Source organism: Diceros bicornis, chromosome 30 (genome assembly GCF_020826845.1).
Source record: "Diceros bicornis minor isolate mBicDic1 chromosome 30, mDicBic1.mat.cur, whole genome shotgun sequence".
In the NCBI taxonomy this organism is placed as follows: domain Eukaryota; kingdom Metazoa; phylum Chordata; class Mammalia; order Perissodactyla; family Rhinocerotidae; genus Diceros; species Diceros bicornis.
Window position 1 is genome coordinate 8,263,117 of NC_080769.1, and position 20,894 is coordinate 8,284,010.

The window sequence follows — 20,894 nt, forward strand, 5'->3', positions numbered from 1 at the left end:
GCGCAGGGTACTGAGTGGACCGCAGCGCACGGACGCCCGTGGCTCTACCCACGTGTTCCCACGATGGAGTCTGAAGCCACACTCGCCAGAACTTATGCTTCGTGTTGTGAAATCTCTTGGTTTGGTGTAGCTTAGCGATGACTTCAATAGTCACATTTTTATCCTTTGTCTTATTCTTAAAGAGGACCTCACACCTACCACTTCAGGGGTCCTAGGGTTCGAAGGGAAGAGTCCTTCAGAAAGACTTATATGTTGATGGAGCCAAGTGGTGGGGGGTGGTCTCAGCCTCAAATCACTTTCTCCCCTCCGATCCTCACCCGGCCAGTTCTTATTCTCCTAGACTCAGCTCACATGTCACCTCCTGACAGAATCCCTCCCTAAATAAAGGAGCCCCTCCCCCCAGTCACTTCTCCATCCCATTACCCTGTTTAATATTCTTCTAGAATATTCTTCTAACATATAGTAATTGTTTGTATTTCCCCTTCCAAAATGTCAGCTCCTTGAGGGCACAGCCTTTTATGCACTTTTATTCACTGCAGTGTCCCACGTGCCTAGAACAGGACCTGCCACACAACAGGCGCCCAGTACATGTTTGTTGAATGACTGAACGAGCAGGAGATTCAGAACGCCCAGCAGAGTGGGAGGGAGGAGGGAAGCATCGCTCCCCAGCTGAGCACATCGCCCCCCAGATTGTGACACCCGCCCCCGGAGCCTGCAGCCTGTCCTGAGCTCTGGGGAAATGTTCCCTTTCCAGATCCTTCTCCCGGGGAGTCCAGCCCATTAACAGACGGAGCAAGGGGCTGAACAAAAGACAAAACCACGTCAGATTTAGCCAAAGGGTTCATTTAAGAAATTTCATCCCTCACAGTAAGACATTCAGGCTATAAAAACATTCTATACAGTGGTTTAAAAAGCGACACCCATACCCCAAAGCAACCCATATATACAACGCAGACACGCTTCTCCTGAAGAGCGGGGCGCACAGCAGCGCGAACAATCTTTGTACAGAAAGACGAGGCGTCTCAGAGACAATCACCCCCAAAGCAGAGCCCCCCGAGGGGTCACCAAGCAAACGCAGCAACTAGGATTTGCAAAAATAAATAGATCTTTTTTTTCATATATATATAGGTGATAAATGTTTCAACCAATATACAAAGTGCAAATATAACAAAAAGCCCCCCCCCGCCCCCGTCTGGACAGGGGTTTATTTACAGCTTCAGACGGAGACAAGGTTTCAGTTTCCTACGGGGGGGCACACAGTGTTTCGTGGTCGGGTCATGAATGAGTGACAGTCCCTTCCGACATCTCCGTGCAGGAAGCGACTGCGGCTGGACCCCCCTGCCCATCTCTTCGGTCTTAAATGCAACAACATGGGTGACAATTTCAGAAAGAATTCTGGTTTCAGAAGCCCCATAAAATGACAGAGCCCGGGGATGTCCTCCAGGGCTGAAGCGCTTGTGCAGGTTTCAGAGGGACACCCATCCGTGACAACCATCCTGTCGGGGAAATTAACGGCTCAAGGGCATCTGCATAGACGTGGAAACGCTAGCCAGAGTCACGATCTTGGCTTCGAAGCGCTCGGTGATCCCCGGGGCCCTCTCGGGCCTGGGAGCCCATCCCAGCTGGAACGGAGACAGTGCAAACTAACAACACGAACGTCGCCTTTACGGAACGTATGACCCTGAACGGAAAAGTGCGAGGAGAGTTGAAGGAGCGGGGGCTGGGGCGCAGGGCTGGGGTCCGGACAGCCACACTGGGCCCGAAGGACGCGCCTGGGGGTCTCGGAGGCTGCCGTCTACACGCACGGGGTGCCCGGCGTCTCAGGCACTTCAGAAAAGATTAAGGGCGATGGGCGGTTCAGGCTGTCCCTGGAAGCTGTCGAGGTTCTGTGAGTGGACGGGGCTTAGCTGGTGCCACCCCCGGATTGCTGGATTCAGCCACATCCGTGTCAACGCCAGAGGCCCCTTCCCGGCCTAAGGGGAGGCCACAAACCCGGCTTGGGAAACCCCAGTTGGATCCTGATCGGGGGTGGCCAAGAGGCTTGCTCTGGCCGTCCAGCAACCAGCAAGGGGAGGTGAACACATTCACTCCTGAGTCTGGGGCTCGGGCTGGAGAGTGGGGGCGGCGGCTGCCTGGGGCCCTGCTCTCGAGTATTCAAGGCCACGTGCTTTCTCTCACTCCGTGTCCCTCCGTCCGGCCACCCCTCAGGCGAGGAGCCGGTGGAAGATGCTGGAAGGTCAACCCTCCCCGGAGAGGACGGAACGTCCCCCCAGCTCATTCGGCTTTCTCCTCTTCTCCTTCAGACGGAAAGACAGACAGGAGAATCCCAACCCGAGCCCGTTCCCTGGGCGCCGTCGGAAGCCCGTTCTGCCTCCCAGACGAATAAATATATAGAACAAGGTTCTGGCAGACAGCGCGGCCGCCGGCGCGGAGGCTGCGGCCACGGCGGTGCTCTCGGTCACTTCTTGCTTTGAACGCAACAGGAGGGCGTCGAGGTCTTGGGAAGGGTTGGGGCAGGTCACGGGTCCAGGGAGAAAGCGCTCTTCCTGCCCAGCAGGTTCCGGGGAGCCACAGGCCTCGCGGCAGTGGCTCACACTACGTCGTCCTCCAGGCTGACCATCTGTCTCTGTCGACAGAACCAGAAAACCGGAAGCCATGAGTCCAGCATCCAGTAGACACGGCCAGGGGCCACCCACCCCGCCCTCCCTCAGGGCCCACCCGCGCTGGCCTGGTCTCCTGCCCCCGCAGTCTGTTCCCCCCACGGCCGCCAGAGGGCAGTGTGAGCATTGAGTCAGGCCATGCCCCTCCTCTGCTCAGAACCCTCCGTGGCTCCCACCTCGCTCAGAGCAAAGCCAAAGTACCCTCTGTGGCCCACAAAGTCCTGCTCCATCCGTCCGGTCCCCTCCCTTCTCTCGTCTCCTCCCTCTCTCAGCTCCAGCCACAATGGCAGCCTCCCTGCTCCTCAAACACGCCAGGCACAGTCCAGCCTCAGGGCCTTTGCACAGGCTGTACCCTCTGCACACCATGCACTCCCCACTCAGGGAAGCCTGCCCCGGCCACCTTATCCAAAATTGCACCCCTCCCTCCCTTCCGGCCCACAAGCCACTCTCTGTGAGCCTTCAGGCTTCTTCTCTGTCACCATCTGACCTATGACCTCATTGCTTACCCACTGCCCCTGTCCCCCCCAGGAGCACATCCCTGGAGGCCCTCCCGCCCCCCGGGGAGCGTGGCCTCTCACCGAGGGGTAGGAGTAGCCGTCCTGGCTGCGGCAGATGTGCACCTCGTCCTCCGTGGTCTTCTGGTACACGGGGTTGTCAAAGTTGATGCTGTTGATGCTCTTCAGCCGCCAGTTCTTCCAGAGGAGGAAGGTCCCGAAGCACAGGACGATGAGCAGCGCTGCGGGGGACGCGTGCGTCACTGGGCCGCTCGGGCCCCGCCTTGTCACTTGTTAACGTTTTTGTCCCGAGTTAAAGCAATGTCAGCCCATCGTAAAAAATCTATCTGGGGCCGGCCCGGTGGCCTAGTGGGGCTGGATCGCTCTGTGTGTCATTTACGGTGGGCCTCGGGGTGGCACTCCCCGTCCCCTCCCCCGGCTTCTGACCCATCTCCATCCAGGGAACAGCCGAAGGCTCCCCAACCCGGGTTTGGACAGCCTGGCCAGTGCCCAGAGGGCGGGAGAGACTCAGGCTCAGCTGGAAAGATGCCGGGCAGATGTCACCCTCGGGGCCACCAGGAAGGTGAGGGTCCCACCTGTCCCGCCTGTCAACCCAGCTGGACGATTGTAGGGCACCGAAATGGAAGTCTCTGTGAGCCAGCGGGGTGTTGGAGGGACACCTTGAAAGGATGTCCTCAGAAAGGGAAAAATGGGTGTGATGCTAACTGAGCCAAGACTGACAGGGGTGGGGAGGGCAAGGGGAGGAGACGTGCATGCTGGCACCCTGGCAGCCCTCAGGTGTCAATGAGGCCTTGTCTGCAGTCCCCATCACTGCACACTGGGGCCCCCAGCCCGGCCCCATTTCCCCATGTGACACATCAGCTGTCTCACTTTGCTCCCTGTCAGCTCCAAGGGAGCCAGATGTTTCTCTTACATGTCTGTGTCCCCAGTGCCCAGAAGTGGGCTTGGTACTCAGCAGGCACTCAAGTATATTTGTTAAGTGAATGAAGCTAGAAAGGGGGCACAGTGATGAACAGGACCCTCGGTGGGGCCGCCCCATTCTTGGGAGAAAAAATGGATGGGACCAGCAGGCTGGGCAGGAAGGCCATTTTGTGGGAAGCTGGGAACCGGGGGAGGACCAGCATGCTTACCGATGGGGAGCACGATGTACAGAGCCCCCACGCTCCTGGGCCTCTCCTCGCCGCCTCTGCCCACAGCGTCGCCCAGGGCTGGATGGGAGAAAGGACAAAGCAAAGCTCAGATCCAAAGCGAGGGCTGTGGACAACAGAGCAGATGCCTGACAGCCAATGTGCCAAAGGAAACACCGGACACTTGTCATTGTCATAAAAGTTCAAAGGGAACGTGGAGCATCCCCCAGGTGGGAGAGGTGCCTCGCTGGCTCCGCCGGGCCCTCATTCGCTGGCAGTCGGGGTTATGGGGTTTGGCTCCGATTCCCAATGGTTGGCGAGGTCACGGGTGGGGTTTCTCCACCTGCTTCTGCGTCCGATGGCAATGAGCCTGTTCCGGAGGGGGCAGGGGCCACCTGCTGACTCCGTGATGCTCAGCAATTCCAGAGCCTGGGCTGGGTCGCCCCAGAGCCCCACAGTCCCGCGCCAGCTGGCCCCGGCTACCAAGAAATACTGCCTGGGGCAGGGCGGGGGACCTTATCACACAACCGCGCGTGCGCGTCTGGGCCAGACACCGTGGCGGCCCCGAGCAAAGGGAAGTTTAAAGGCCTCCCAAGCGGCCAACGGGCTGGGAAGCCTGGATAAGCCACACGCGTGCCGGTCAGCCCTGACTGACACCACGCTCATAGTCAACCCCCCCTGGGTTTTCATTCTACGGCCGTTGGACGTGTGTGTACGGAGTTTATACCCAGTTTTATATTTGCACATATTTAAGAAACCATGTAATAAAAGTAATGTAGGGCAGCAGCGGGGTCCTTGAGAAGTTTTTCCCTTAAAAGGGCTCCTTGGCAAAATTCGAGAAGCCCTGGATGGGCTTGTCTGTGAAACAGTTTTTTAAGCAGGGCCCCCCCCCCCCCCCCCCGAGCCAGAAAGGCTCTGGGCCTCCCTCGAGCAGGGCAGCTCCTGTTTTAGCTCGTTTGTGGCTGAACAAAGACTTCAGCTGAGAAAAAAAAATTGAAAATTGCTGATGTGCTTTTTTTTTTCTGCCTAGAAAAGTCTACCAACTCCATTTCCCGGCTGCTCAAAAACCAGGCCCGGCGCCCTCTGGTGGACAAAGCGATGAATGGCGGGTCTTCCGTTAATTCACTGAGAGCCCAGCTCTGACCGCCTCCCACAAGGTCATGACCTTGAAGCTGGAGGTCATGACCTTGAAGTCAGGCTAGGGTGAGGAGAGCCAGGCACTGGCCTCATGCAAAAAACTTGAAGGGGCCCCCAAAACTCAGTAATCTAGTAATATCTTAATGCATTATTTAAAAAAATCAAAATTAATGCCAATACCCCATGATGTACAAACTATCGAAATTTTTAGAAAGACAGGATCTGACTCTGCACTTGCACGATCCCGCCTCACTGGGACCCTCGCTCCAATCAAACTTGATTTATGAGACCAAGTGGTCGGCTTTTTTAAATATCACATTAAATATTATCGCATTAAAATATTATTTGAGGCCTGGGATTTTGGCTCCCCCTCAGACGCTGCCTGAGAGGTGCCACCCCGTCGCACCCTAGACCCGGCCCTGTTGGGCAGCAAATGGGCCTTGATAACATTTAGACACCCAGGCCGCGCCTGGAGGACTCGAATAAGCTGACACTGTGCACTCAGGCCCTTCACACACGTTATCACATGTGGCCTCCATTATTACCGGGAGGTGGGCAGACACTGGTATCAGCCCCATTTTACAGGTAGGGAAACTGAGGCTTCAGAGATGCACAGGCCCTGGTAGAGACAGTCAGTGCAGGAGCCAAGACTATCTCCCTCTCTTCACACTCTGGGCCTTGGAAGGGGCCCATCTAGATGCTCATCACAGGGAACCGGGCCAAGGTGGGCCTAGCCTTTACCTTGGTGGGACACTGTCACCGTCTTGGCTGTGGTGAGCTCAGGGATGGCCACGGACGCCAGGCTGGCTGTGTGCTTCGGCCCCACGGCCGTCGAGCTGGCTGTTGAGCTGACCGTCATCCTCACCGTCGAGGGCCCCCGGGTGGTCACAACAGATTCAGTCTCTGAAAGAAGGAACCACCCCTGAGTGCCCGGGGCCCGAGCACCGCTCTGATGATTGTGCTGCTAACAACAATGGGTGGGAAGCGAGGGCCATCGGCCACAAAGAAAAAACTGAAAATGAACGCCATGAAAATAAAAACCCGCTAATATTGTCGTCGTTATTATTTGTTGTTCAAAAGGGAGATCTGTGAGTGTTACAGACACACTGGCCTCAAATCGTGACTTTGTCCCAGGGTGAGAAGAACCGAGAAGAGGGCTATCTCCTCACTCGGTGTCTCTGTCTAAAACAGGCACCTCCCAGCGTTCGAGAAAGGCAACTATGGTTACCCCAACTCAGGAGTCCTCACAACGGCCTCCCAGGGCCTTGCTCTCCCATTTGACGGATGAGAAAAGAGAGGCTCGGGACGGTCCAGCTGCAGGGCCAAGCTGCAGGGGGGCAGCCGCAGGACTTGCCCCCACAGGCTGGCGCCCTCACCTGTGAGGCAGCTCCGCATGTCCGTGGCCAGCACCATGCTGTCGGGGCAGGCACAGGTGAACTTGGGCGAGTGGGGGTTGATCTGCGGGGCCGGGAGACACAAGTACTGGCAGCCGCCGTTGCGGAGGGCGGTCCTCTCACACCAGTTCACCCCTGAGGTGGAAGAGGTGGGAGTCAGAGTGAGAACGAGGTCAGAAATTTCTAGAAAATTCCAGAAAACCCCAGAGCACCGGCAGGAAAGTGGAGGTGGGGTCGGCCACCTCATCTTTACCTCTGGGCTGCGTGAGGTTGTGGAAAAGGACAATATCCTCTGGCGACAACAGGTTTTCTGCCATCAAATTAATGTCTGAGCCCGTGAGGCGGTTGGCACTAAAAATGGCTTCATTGATGATATCCGTCCAAAATACTTTATCCTACATGGGCATTAAGGAAAATGACAGATCCCATTAACCACGGGGATAGGACACAGACCACTGTCTCCCCCTCACCCCCAATCTCTGGGGTTTTCTGGGAAGAAGCAGTACTAGCTTGTGGCATCATTTTTTATTTTTTAAAAAATTTTAATTGTGGTAAAATACATGCAACATAAAATTTGCCATCTGAACCATTTTTAAGTGTCCAGTTCTGTGACATTAAGTTCATTCACATTGTTGTGCAGCCATCACCACCATCCATCTCCAGAACATTCTCATCTTCCCAAGCTGAAACTCTGTCCCCATTAAACACTGACCCCCCATCCCCCTCCCCCAGCACCTGGCCCCACCATCCTTCCTGTGTCTGTGAATGTGACTCCTCTAGGGACCTCCTACGAGTGGAATCACACAGTATTTGTCCTTTCGTGACTGGTTTATTTCACTCAGCATCATGTCCTCAAGGTTCATCCACGTTGTAGATGTGTCAGAGCGTCCTTCCTTTCTAAGGCTGGATAATAGTCCACTGTGTGGATGGACTACATCTTGTTCACCCAGCCGTCCGTCGATGGACACCCGGGTGGCTTCCACCTCTTGGCTACTGTGAATCACGCTGCTTGAGCATGGGTGTACAGATATCCTGACTGTCGTGCTATTTGGGGCTGGATACCCCAGTGTGGGGGGACCCTCATCTCCTTGTAGGGTGTGTAGCAGCATCCCTGGCCTCTACCCACGAGATGCCAGTAGTAACCCCACTCCAAGTGCAACAACTAAAAAGTTTCCAGAAGTTGCCACATGGCCACTGGGTTCAAGACAGCCTCTGAATGAGAACTGCTGACTTAGACCTTTCAAGACTCTTTTGATAAGAAAATGGAAATAATTCCAGGTCTAAGAGCTCTTCAAGTCACAGGCTCAAAAGAACTGGACAAGGTGTGTCGACTGTTAGCGTGAGCGCCCCCGCCTGGGACATCAGGGGCGCTCAGTGAACAGCACTTGGCCTGAATTCCCTCAAGCTCGGAGGGAGCGACCACTTGCCCCCAGCCCCCACCTCAAAGACGGCCAAGGAGAAGGGGTGTGCCAATTTCTTCTTGTCCTCCAGAATGGTCTTCCGGTTCCCTCCGTTGACATCAATGCTGGAGATGGAGTGGAGCTTGGAGTCAACCCAGTAGAGCCGGCCACTGGAAAGATCTAGAACCCACAGGGGGAGAAGGAGGTCACGTGTTGACGCCAGAGTGGACTGGCCTCTCCACTCCCCACAGGAAGGAGCCCCCAAAGGACCTGGCAGAGATGAGCCCAGAAAGCAGCTCTGACCACAGAGACCGCGTGTGAGCCTGGCAGTTTGGTTACAGATTATAAAAACCCCAGGGAGGGCCCGGCCCGTGGCCAAGCAGTTCAAGTTCTCTGGGCTCCGCTTTGGCGGCCCAGGTCTGTGGGTTCGGATCCTGGGTGTGGACCCGCTCCACTCGTCAGCCATGCTGTGGCGGCCACCCACATACAAAGCAGAGGAAGACAGGCACAGATGTTAGCTCAGGGCCACTCTTCCTCAGCAAAAAAAAATAAACAAAAAACAAACAACAAAATCCCAGGGAGCTGTGCGGTCTGGTCCAGGGGCAGCCTGTCCACTCTCCTCTCTCCTCCAGACTGTGCCCGACCCCGACCTCCTGCCAACATACCCAGCGTGATGCCATTGGGCCACTGGATGTCCTCTGTGACCAGCGAGTAGATGTCCACGCCGTTCAGGCCCCCCTTCCTGATCTCGGCCGGGGTTCCCCAGTCCGTCCAGTACATGAAGCTGGTGGGAGAGTGGCGAGAGCAGACGTGAGGGGTCGGCAGAGGCTCCCAGCCCACGCCCAAGAGCAGCTTCGACCCGAAGCCGCCAGGCCAGGACCCAAATGTGTGTGCAAATATCTGTCCACGTCCCTGCTTTCAGTTTGCCTGCATCCATACTGACAAGTGGGTCTCCAAGGGCTTCCAACCCTCTGAAGAGATGCTCCAACGCACTCACAAGTAGCCAAATACAAATGCAAACGACCCTGAAACCCCCCTCCCCGCCATGACTGGCAACCAGGGACGGGCCCTCTGTGCACCTCTGGCGGGAGGGTCAGTCTTACAATGTTCTTTTGGAAGGACAATTTGATGCTATGTCCATGCACGCACCCTCTGAACCAGCAATCCAACTTCTAGAATGTTATCCTGCCAATAAACCACGACAACTCACATTCAAAGGTATTCACAGCTGCTTAGTGCGAGGTTGGGAAAAAAATCTAAATTTCCACGTGCTGGACAGCAGATCATTAAATCACGGCCCACCCAGTCGACAGGGAACAAACCCCACAGGCCAATGGAAGGGGCAGGTGGGGAACAGAGGGCAGAAGTGTGCTGGTGTTCAGGGGAAGAGAAACACAAGAGCAGACCACACACACACACACACACACACACACACACACACACACACAGTCCCCACCACTTGTATCTAAGTGGATGTTTTCTGGCAGCCTCTCTCTTCTGGGAGTTGGGGCTAATTCACTGGACCGCGTGCCCCTCCGCCAAATGAGAGCATTAGTCCTGTTCAGCTGGGACCCGCCCAGGGCCCCCCTTCACCCCAAGTTCCATGTGATCTGACGGAACTGAGCCCTGGAGACCACGTGAAGACAGCCAGGTGTGCCTTCTCTCCTGTTCTCTCCCTGGGGCCAAAGCTCCCTTTTCTCCAGTGATTGCAGCCAGATCAGGCTGCCCATCGGGGCTCTCAGTGCCCTGGGGAATTGTGCAATTCCACATGTGACGTGTTGAGGCGGCAGATGTGGTCTGACAGGTGCAGAGTTCGCGGGGGCTTGGGGGGGAAGCTTTCCGCCAGGGACACTGTGGGTCCTGGAGCTGCTGAGTCAGCCCCGGGCCCGGAAGACACCCTCCTGGGGGCTCCACTGGGTGGCGACCTTCACGCCCCATGAAATCCTCACCACAACTGTCAAGCAACTAACTGGACGTGAGGGTTATTACTCTTCTCCAATCCTATCCTGGCATAGGATGACCCTCTGCCATAGATACTCAATCAGAACTGAAATTTCTAATTTCTGATAAGTGTTCACTTCTAATACCAATTTCCATCAGGATTTTCATTTCTGATTTTGGAATCTTATTCCGACGACGGGACTTGTCAGGCTCTGATTCCATCTCAGGTAACACAGCGACATCGAGAGGGACCTACACCCCCCATGACCCCCAAAGAGGAAGTGGGGAAGGCCCACCATGCCCGGCCTTGTTCTTTGCTGATCTGCTCTTTGCTGATCTCGGGACAGCCCCCACCCCACTGTCTAGTCCCCCTCGGGAGTCCCGGCTGCCTCTTCAGTGTCTCTGTGCCCGTCAGCTTCAGGAATACCCACCCGTGCACGGGATCCACCACGATGGCCCGCGGCTTGGAGTCTTTCTCCCTGAAGAGCGTCTTTCTCTTCACCCCCTTGGTGTCGGCCACGGAGACGGTGCCCAGGACGGAGTCAGTCCAGTATATGTTGCCGTGGATCCAGTCCACTGCCAGCCCGTCGGGGGCCTGCAGGTCCTCGCCAATGACGGTGTCGTAGGAGGAGAATCCGGGGGCTTTGTCGATCTGGGTGCTGAGGAAGGGGACGTGTGTCAGCACCAGGGCCCTCACTTCACCCCGAGGTGGGGCCAGGCGCCGGCTGAGGCTCACCTGTAGATCTTCCTTTGGGACAGGTCGGACCAGTAGATTCTGTTGCTGGCAACCTCCGTGTCCAGGGCGACCACGTTCTTCAGGTTGGGGATGAGGCTGGTGTACTCGCCGCGGTCCAGCGTCATCTTCCTCACCTCGTGGCGGTTGGTGAAGAAGAGGTAGGCGATGGTGCCTGGGGACCCAGGAAGGACGCTCAGGGGAGTGGAAGGGACCCCGAGCCCGCACCTGTCACCCTGCAGGGTGTGGCTGAACCAGGGGAGACCCCCAACACAGGGGGGAAAGTGCCTCCCTAGGGTATTAACCACGAGCTTCTGACACTCTGACACTGGGGCCTCGCAGATCCTGGAGGGACAGGCCCTCCAGAGCTAGCCGATTCCTAGGGATGGTCAATGACTTCAAAACGCAAACTAACCAGGCCACTGTCCCCTTGCCCTGGTCACCCAGGTACCAGACAACCAGGGACAGGCCAGACACCCCAGAGCCTGCTGAAGCCAATCCCAAGGCTGCTTACCCTGCCTCGCCCATTCCTTCCGGTGGAAACCACGCAAAGGCTCCTGCCCACATTTCCCCCCTCCCCCACCTCATGACCAACCCTGGTGCTTCCCCGGGTGGCCCTGCGTGGCGCCCTGTGCCCCCTCCTCTTGGGAACAGTGAGTAACAAGCTGCCTTTCAATGGCAGTCGTCTCCTGATCTGTTAGCCTCACCACAGCGGAATAATAATCAAACCTCCATTTTGAACCACCTGGGCCCCAGCATGTTACAGCTAGAACACAAAGATGAAGGAATGATAATGGCTCACGTGTATGGAGCGAGTCCTAAGGGCGGGGAAGCCTGCTCACTGCTTTTCCTACTCGTTTTTCCTCACCGATCCTCACTCTCCTATGAGGCAACCCCGCTTTACAGATGAGAGGATTGAGGCTCAGAGAGGGGAAGTGACTTGCCCAAGGTCACACAGCCAGGGAGTGGCAGAGCCAGGATTCAAACCCGGGTCGCCCCGGCTCTGGAGGCTGGGCTGTAGCCAGGACACCAATCTTCACCAACAAACTGACCCCTTCTGCAACTGACCTCACTCCGAATATCCCTTCCCAGCCCCGGAATGGCATCTGTCTAGACACTGACCCCCACATATTGGGATGACAGTGAAATCTCACATCCCGGAGGGGTTCACGGACTCAGTCCCCACTTTGCCCAGAACTGGGCCATGCACGGGGATGTGACAGAGAGAGGCCAGGGAGCTGTCACAAAAGGGTGACAACAGGGGAGAAAGACTGACAGCCTAACAGACCCTGGGGAAACAGAAACAGCTGTAAAATATTTCTGCAAAACTGGCCTCATTGAAATCACACGGCGAGAGCGGAATATGAGGCAACAAAGGGCATTTGTGTGACTGGACAACTCTGCCAGGACAATGACACCTCCAAAACCACGGGATTCCTTGATTTAGGTGATTCTGAGAATTAGTGCACGGTTGCAGTTCTAAGCTAAACTTCAGGTAGAAAAGAAACTCAACTATTTCTATTTTGTTTCCTTATGAGCTATTATATTTTGGTCTCTTTTAAATGCATTTGCTTTTTGGGGTATAAGTTCCTTCAGCTAATAAGAACAGCTGGAGGGGTGCAGGCTGTTTGGGGCCACGGCTTTCCACGTCTTGCCCCCCAAAGGCCACAGTGGGGCTGGGGGCGGCAAGCTGTCCCCCGTGGGGTTGACCTGTGTCTGCCGTACCCGTGCGGGCAGCCTCCGAGCAAGTCTGATTTCCAGCTGGGCTGCCCATCCTGGGCCAGAGGTCTCGGGAGCAAACAGCCCACCCTCCTGGGTCACTTCAGTCCGTGCAAAGTTCAGATGGCGAAATCCCACCCACCCCTCCGCCCCGCACCTGCTCCCGGGCGGCCTGGCCAGCCTGGCCGCTGCCTCCTCATGCTCACCCGTGGCCTTGCAGGACTTGGTGAGGGGGTCCAGCTGGAAGCCCTCCTCACACTCGCACTTGTAGCCGCCCTCGAGGTTCACGCAGAGCTGGCTGCAGGCGTCGGGGTCCTGGCACTCGTCGATGTCTGCGAGTCGGGACAGAGAAGGGGTTGGGGCGTCTTCCCCACGGGCTGTGGATGGAGCGATGGGCTCCAGCCGAAAGCCATGCCTCCTGATGGCAAATGGGGCCAGCCCGTCCCCGGTGGGGAGGATCTCCGAGGCCAGGGTCTCGGTGACGATCGGGTTCAGAAATGGAATCATGGAAACGGACAGGTGCTGTCTCCAACGGTGACCCCGACCCCACCATTCACCTCAGGGGCGCAGCCAACAGGACGAAATGCATCAGTTGCAATTTCTTTAATTATTAATCCCAAAAGGCAAGAACCGGGGCCAGCCCAGTGGCGTAGCGGTTAAGTTCGTGCACTCTGCTTCAGCGGCCCGGGATTTGTGGGTTCAGATCCCGGGTGCAGACCTACATGCCACTTATCAAGCCACGCTGTGGCAGCGTCCCACATACAAAATAGAGGAAGATGGGCACAGATGTTAGCTCAGGGCCAATCTTCCTCAGCAAAAAAAAAAAAAAAAAAAAAGGCAAGAACCAAGTGCTCTTTCAGGGCCCAGCTAGACATCTCATGCATTGGGCATCTTATTAAATCCTCCCATCTGCCCTGTGAGGTGTGGACTGCTTTCACGCCCACTTAATGGATGGGGAAACTGAGGCACAGAGGATGTGCTGGCCACGTCTGGGGAAAGGGCTGAGGAGGCCCGGAGCCCATCCCACCCTGCTCGGGACTCACCTTCACATCTCCGCTGGTCCACCAGCCGGAAGCCCTCGGGGCACAGGCACTCGTAGCCGATCTTGAGGTCATTGCAGACGTGGGAGCAGCCACCCTTGTTGTCCAGACACTCGTTGGTCCCTGCACCAGGCAGGGGACACAGATGGGTCACCCTCTGGCCTCCAGACACCCCTTCCCCGTCACCCAGTGCTATTTCACCATCTTTATCACAGTCACAACAATGACTTGGAAGCCGGTGAAATAACATGACCCCTAAGAGGACTTCAAATAACTGTCACATGAGCTCCACGGATAAAGCTGGAGGACGTGACACTGAGTGAAAGAGGCCCGTCACAAAGGTCTGTGTGATTCCACTCACAGGAGGGCCCCAGGAGTCACACTCAGAGAGACAGGAAGGATGGTGGGGCCCGGGCTGGGGGAGGGGGGTGGGGAATCAGAGCTTAATGGGGACGGAGTTTCAGTTTGGGAAGGTGAGAAAGTTCTGGAGATGGGTGGTGAGGATGGCTGCACAGCGATGTGAATGTGCTTAATGCCACTGAGCTGTACACTTAAAAATAGTTAAGATGATAAACTTTATGTTATGTTTTTTACCACAATTAGTATTTTTTTTAATTATAAAAAATAAAAGCACATACTACTTATTACAGTTACATATGTTAACTCATTTAATCCTCCCTACAACCCTAAAAGTAGCTGAACTACAGCTGGGGAAACTGAGGCACAGCCAGGTTAAATAACTTGCCCGAGATCACACCTTGGACTGGAAGCCAGGGCGCTTAGCTGTGGAATCTGTGCTCTCGCCCTCTTGAGCGTCTTGGCCACCAGGTGAGGGCCAAAGCCGGCCTACCACCTCTTCTTCCACAGCCCGAAAGCTAAGAATGTTTTTACATTTTTAAATCATTGAAAAGAAAAACAAGAGTCAGCCCGGATGGCCTAGTGGTTAAGTTCAGCACGCTCCGCTTCAGCAGCCCGGGTTCGGTTCCCGGTCACGGAACCACACTACCCGTCTGTCAGTAGCCATGCTGTGGTGGCGGCTCACATAGAAGAACCACAAGGACTTACAACTAGAATATACAACTATGCACTGGGGGCCTTGGGGAGGGGGAAATAAAGGAGGAAGATTGGCAACAGATGTTAGCTCAGGGCGAATCTTTCCCGGCAAATAAAAAGAAAAATAAGAATCAAAAGAAAAATAGTATTTCGTGACACATAAAAGCTCGATGAAATTCAAATTTCAGAGTCTTGTAATCAAGTTTTCTGGGAGCACAGCCACACGCATGTGGTTGCATACATACACATTCGTATGGCTGATTTCCCGCTACAATGCTGAGTTGAATAGCTGTGACAGACAGTATGGCCTGAAAAGTGCAAAATATTGACATAGCTATGGACCACAGAGACTCCTGAAACTTCCCAAGCATCTCGTCAGCCAGCGTACAGCAGCCCTAGGGTGTGTGAGCAGTTACTGCCCCATCCTATGGATGTGAAAACTGAGGCTGAGAAGCAAATCCACGTTTCCTGAAGCCCCCTCACGTCTGTCTTTCCCCAGGGCCACAGCACCCATGCCCGGGTCCTCCGCGCCCGCAGCCCGGGGCTCACCACACTCCTTGAGGGGCTCGTCCGACCAGTCCCGGCAGTTCCTGACCGAGTCGCACACTTTGTCCAGGGTGATGCACTCGCCGCTGTGGCACCTGAATTTGTTGGGGCCCTCGCACAGGGTCACTGAGAACCAAAGAGGAGGGTCAAGTGCTTCTGAGCGCCAGGGGCCTGCTCAGCGCTCTTCAGTAATATCACAGTTAATCATACAAGAAGATATGCCAATGTGTTCATTAATCAAACAGAATAATTACTGAACATGTGTGAACCCCACCCAGCTTAAGAGTTAGAATGTCACCCAGAGCAGGGTTGGCAAACTACCGCCTTGGCCAAACGGGCCCACGGTTTTGTTTATTTAAATAAAGTTTTTGCAGCCTCTATGGAAAACAGTATGGAGATTTCTCAAAAAATTAAAAATAGAAATACCCTATGATCCAGCTATCCCACTACTGGGTATTTATCCAAAGAACATGAAATCAACAATCCAAAGAGGCTTATGCACCCTTATGTTCATTGCAGCATTCTTCACTATAGCCAAGAAGTGGAAGCAACCCGTGTCCCTCAACTGATGATTGGGTCAAGAAGATGTGGTATATATATACCATGGAATACTACTCAGCCATAAAAAAGACAAAATCGTCCCATTTGCAACAATATGGATGGACCTGGAGGGTATTAGTTTAAGCGAAATAGCCAGACAGAGAAAGACAAACACTGTATGATTTCACCCATATGTGGAAGATAAACAAACACATGGATAAGGAGAACAGATTAGTGGTTACCAGAGGGGAAGGGTGTGGGGGGAGGGCAAAAGGGGTGAAGGGGCACATGTGTATGGTGACAGATAAAACCTAGACTACTGGGGTTGAGCACGATGCAATCTATACAGAAACTGATAAGTAATAATGTACACGGGATATTTACACAATGTGATAAACTATTATGACCTCAGTAAAATAATAAAAAATAAAATTAAAAAATAATCAAGTTTTATTGGCACACAGCCCTGCCCATTTGTTCACATATTGTCTGTGGCTGTTTTCACACTACACTAGCAGAGCTGAGTCGCAACTCGACTCTGCTGTGAGTTGCAACTGAGACTATGGCCCCATAAGCCAGAAAAATTTACTATCTGGCCTTTTAACGTAAAGGTTTGTGGACCCCTGACCTAGATCATTTTAACAGCCTGTGCTGTCCCATCCGGCTACCCTCCGCTACACCCCCAGAGGTAATGATAATTCTGAATTTGGAGCTTACCATTTCCTTATTTTGTCATGAATAGTTCTATCACACATGTATTAACGAATAATATATTGAATTTTGCTGGTTTGTGAGCCTTGTAAAGTAACCATATCCAGTAATCTCCTATAATAGCCTCTTGCTCCCAACCCTAAGGTTATGAGGTTCGCCCCAGCTGCTGCTGGGGGCTGTAGCTTCATTTTCTCCACTGTCTGATATTCCACAGTGTGACTACAGCACTATTTTAAAATTATTTCCATACACCCGTGTTCATAGCAGCATTATTCACAACAGCCAAGAGGCAGAAGCCACCCAAGTGCCCATCGATGGATGAATGGATACACAAAATACGGTCCATCCAGACAATGGAATATTATTCAGCCTTAAAAAGGAAGGAAATTCTGACACATGCTACATCATGGATGAACCTCGAGGACATTATGCGCAGGGAAATAAGCCAGTCACAAAAGGACAAATACTGTGTGATTGCACTCATAGGAGGTCCCTAGAGGAGTCACATTCGCAGAGACAGGAAGTAGGACGGTGGGGGCCAGGGGCTGGGGGAGGGGGATGGAGAGTTAGTGTTTAACCAGGATGGAGTTTCAGTTTGGGAACATGAGAAAGTTCTGGAGATTGGTGAGTAACAGTGTGAATGTACTTAACACAACTGAACTGCACACTTAAAAATGGTGAAGATGGTAAATTTTACGTCATATGTATTTTACCACAATTAAAAATTTTAAAAATTAGTTCTACAGCTGATGAACACAGGTTGCTTCCAGTGTTTTGCTGTTAGGACAGTGCTGCTTTTGTCTCCTGGTGCACGAGTGTGAGTTTCTCCCAAGGACGTTCCCCGGAGTGGATCTGCTGCATTATAAATTCAGGAAAGTGCTTCACGTGGAATTGTATTATACATATAACTCTGAGCTCAAAGACATGAGCTCGGGACACTCGACCTCGCTCAATCTCACAGTCCTGAAGGAGGTGCTTTCTTATGCACATTTTTCAGGTAAGTGGAAGTGAGGCTCAGAGAAGTCAAGTAACTTGCCCAAGGACACACAGCTGGTGGGGGGCTGACCTGGGAGGCTGCTGCCTCACCTAGGATCCACCATGCTTGTCCCCCTACGGCCCAGGACCCCCTCGGCGTGGAGCACAGCTCACCATTGATGCAGCCGAGCTCGTCACTCATGTCCTTACAGTCATACTCCCGGTCGCACTGTCGGCTGCCGTGGATGCAGGTCCCGTCGGAGCACTGGAACTCGTCAGGCCGGCACGTGGCAACGGCTGGAAAAAGACAGAGCACGTGTGGGTTTTCCTCCAGGAGCTCTTTGAAAATTCATTCAAAAGCTACAGACCCAGCAAGCCCCATTCTCAGCAGAAAAGCCATGACATGGTCCCAATCCTGACAGAGGCAGGCCGAGTAAATTGTGATAAATCAGATCAAGACCATGGAGGATAATACAGCCATTCAAATGACTAAGACTGAGAACATGAAAAATGGTTATGAGACAACACTACCCGCTGTTACAATTAAATCTCGGAGGAGGCACCTGGTGACTGGATTAGGTTAATGCTGGCCGCGGTCTAGACCTGGACCTCACACAGGTTTGTGGCAATTAAAAGAAATCTTAACTGAGTTGGAGTCGGGAAGGCCTGTAGGGGGAGCCCTCACGCCCTATCACACATCCTCAATTACACCAAACAGGAAGAGACGGAAGCTGGCATCTTGGGCGGAAGGTAAAGCCACTTCACTACTGAAGGAAGATTTCTCTCCCCACCTGGCAACAGCCCAGCCAATGAGAAGCCGTTGCCACCCTGAACTGTTACTTTCCGCCAATGGACTTTCCTTTAGAACAGCCCCCCACAATCCCCCTTTTCTCTATAAAAGCAGCTCCCCTGCTTTGTTCTCTGGATTTGCCTATGGTTTCCCCTAGCGTGCACATCTTGAATTGTAATTCTTTTGGCTATTGCTGAATAAACTCGTTTTGAGACTTTTCAAATCAACAGGCTTTTGCTTTATGCTAATTTGTTAAGCTGTATGTTTACATTTTACACACTTTCCTGTGGATCACAGTGAAAAGAGAAAATAAATTTGTGGGCAGAACGATGCCCCCTTCACCATTTAAAAAAATATGCAAATTTTTGGAGCTCTGTGTGTTCAAGTGGATACTTGCTGAGCTGTGACATGTGCAAAAAGGAGAATGATCCTCTTTTTAATCCTTTTGTATGTCTTTGCATTGAGGGAAAAAACCAACTGCACACAGCTCTAGCAAAACACGAACTCTGAGTACAATGACGGGATTTTTAGTTTTCACAAGTGTGTGTCCTCAGAAGGGGAGTCAGCCTTTTTGTGCCTCAGTTTCCCCAACTGTAAAGAGTGGGGGAAGCCTGCTCACAAATTATGGAGATTAAATGAATTTGTGGTAAGTTTTAAATCAGATCATATGCAAACTTAAATTGTTTTTAAAATGTGACGTTTAAAAAAGTCTAATTATATCTACACAGCAATTACAACTATCGAAACTGGGCACATGGGCAAAGACATCAAAGAAACAGGAAAACGAAAGCACGCTCTGGACTCACAGTGGTTCTACTAGCCAAGCGATAATAACCCTCATTCAAGGAGCAGTGACCCCCGGCCAGATCCAGGGCCGTGTCCTTTATCTGAGCCACTAACCACGTGTGGCTATTTAACGTTCAACTCATTAAAATTAAATAAAACTACAAATTCTGTTCTTCAGTCGTGCCAGCCACACTGTCTAGCAGCTATTGCATGGGGCAGCGCAGACTTGAGTCAGCTGCACCATCACAGAAAGTTCTGGGGTGGCGCTGGACTTGATGAGGTGGCAAAGGCCCACGCTGTTGCCCCATTCCGCAGGGGAAAAGACCACAGCACAGTGGGGTTGAGTCCTGGCCGAGGGTCACAGCTCGGATGTTACCAGCCAGGCCTGGAGCCCAGGATCCTTTCTGGACCAAAATAATACTGCAATTTGCAGCTCGCTCCTCTGGGCACCAGAGAAATGAATTACACAGGCGTGTGGCTGGAAAGCGTTTCACCGCCTAGAGGCGCTGCCGGCGCCGCAGCTGGGGGCGCGGGGGGGACGGGCGGGGGCCCGCGGCGCCCCTACCGCAGCTCTCCTCGTCGGACTTGTCCCTGCAGTCGGGGCCGCCGTCGCAGCGCCAGCTGGAGTGGATGCACTCGCCGCTGCGGCAGTGGAACTCCCGCGCGGAGCAGGGGCCAGTGTCCCCCCGGGGCGCCGACGTGTCGCGGCCCCCGCAGCGCTCCGGCCACTCGTCCGAGCCGTCGTCGCACTCGGGGTCACCGTCGCAGGCCCACAGCTCGGGGATGCAGGCGGAGCTGTTGCACTGGAAGCTGGCGGGGCCGCAGGTGGGCGCGGGGCAGGACGCCTCGTCGGAGCCGTCCAGGCAGTCCCGGTCCGAGTCACAGACGAACTCCCGGGCGATGCACTTCCCGTCGTGGCAGCGGAACTCGTCCTCGGAGCACGTCTTGGGGGCTGTGGGGACGGGTGGGACAAGACAGCCCGGTCACCGGGGACCCCCCGCCTCCCGACACCAGCCCATTCCACAGATGGGGACACTGAGGCACGGAGAGGCTGGACCCCGGTTAGCAGACCCCGAAGAGGTGGTGAGGGTAGCGAGTGGGTCCCAGACTGGGAGCCACTGCCCACGTGGGACTCCCTGCCCCGCTCGTGGGCCCCCTTTGTGCCTCAGTTTCCTCATTTGTACGTGCCTCATGGTGTTGTGAGGACTGATGAGTTAACAGGTGCCAAGCTCTCAAGTTGGGCCAGGCACACAGGAATTGCTATTTAAGGGTTTGCTTATTATTATTAAAAGAACCCCCCAAAAAGTGGTAATTATGAGAGGTGATGGAGGCGTTAACTAACCTCATTGTCATAGTCATTTCGCAATATATACGGGTATTAAGTCATCACGTCCCACACTAAATTTACACAATGTTATATGTCAAATATATTTCATTAAAGATGGAAGAAAAAAAAAATGAGTGGCTGGAAAAGAACACCAATCTATTTTATTTTATAATAAAGATGTTTCATCAGATGACCACTCATCAAGGTTAGACGTGCATTTCTAAGGCAAATATAAGCAAATACGCTTGGCTTGTTTTAAGAATCTCTTATAGGTTTTTGTATTTTGTGAAGAGTTGATGTGATCTTAGTTATTTAAATTTTTCCCAGATTTTTTTTTTGAGAGCCTTACCATTAAACAAAAAATCTACACAATTGAAAAAAATAATAATAAATAAAATCAAAGAGCCAAGAAAGACATCCAGCCTCCAAGTGCCTCTACCTCCAGGGCTCTCAGCCTTGTTTCTTTGGGAAACAAGGGGAAGCCTGGGGAAGCTTTTCTC

At 53.5% G+C, this 20,894-nt stretch overlaps 1 protein-coding gene across 1 annotated transcript in view; it reads right to left on the bottom strand.

Moving 5' to 3' along the window:
• Positions 1 to 698: 698 nt before the first annotated feature.
• Positions 699 to 20,894, bottom strand: part of LDLR (low density lipoprotein receptor) — a 31,156-nt gene continuing 10,960 nt past the window's right edge. Inside the window, exons 4-18 of the mRNA XM_058525668.1 lie at positions 19,633 to 20,019; positions 17,666 to 17,788; positions 15,269 to 15,391; positions 13,670 to 13,789; positions 12,833 to 12,958; positions 10,911 to 11,082; positions 10,606 to 10,833; positions 8,899 to 9,017; positions 8,274 to 8,413; positions 7,087 to 7,228; positions 6,816 to 6,968; positions 6,181 to 6,342; positions 4,306 to 4,383; positions 3,239 to 3,396; positions 699 to 2,626 (exon numbers count right to left, since the gene is read on the bottom strand). Of these exons, the coding sequence (XP_058381651.1) occupies positions 2,591 to 2,626; positions 3,239 to 3,396; positions 4,306 to 4,383; positions 6,181 to 6,342; positions 6,816 to 6,968; positions 7,087 to 7,228; positions 8,274 to 8,413; positions 8,899 to 9,017; positions 10,606 to 10,833; positions 10,911 to 11,082; positions 12,833 to 12,958; positions 13,670 to 13,789; positions 15,269 to 15,391; positions 17,666 to 17,788; positions 19,633 to 20,019 (2,267 nt within the window). The 3' untranslated portion in view covers positions 699 to 2,590. The remainder of the gene's footprint in view (positions 2,627 to 3,238; positions 3,397 to 4,305; positions 4,384 to 6,180; positions 6,343 to 6,815; positions 6,969 to 7,086; positions 7,229 to 8,273; positions 8,414 to 8,898; positions 9,018 to 10,605; positions 10,834 to 10,910; positions 11,083 to 12,832; positions 12,959 to 13,669; positions 13,790 to 15,268; positions 15,392 to 17,665; positions 17,789 to 19,632; positions 20,020 to 20,894) is intronic.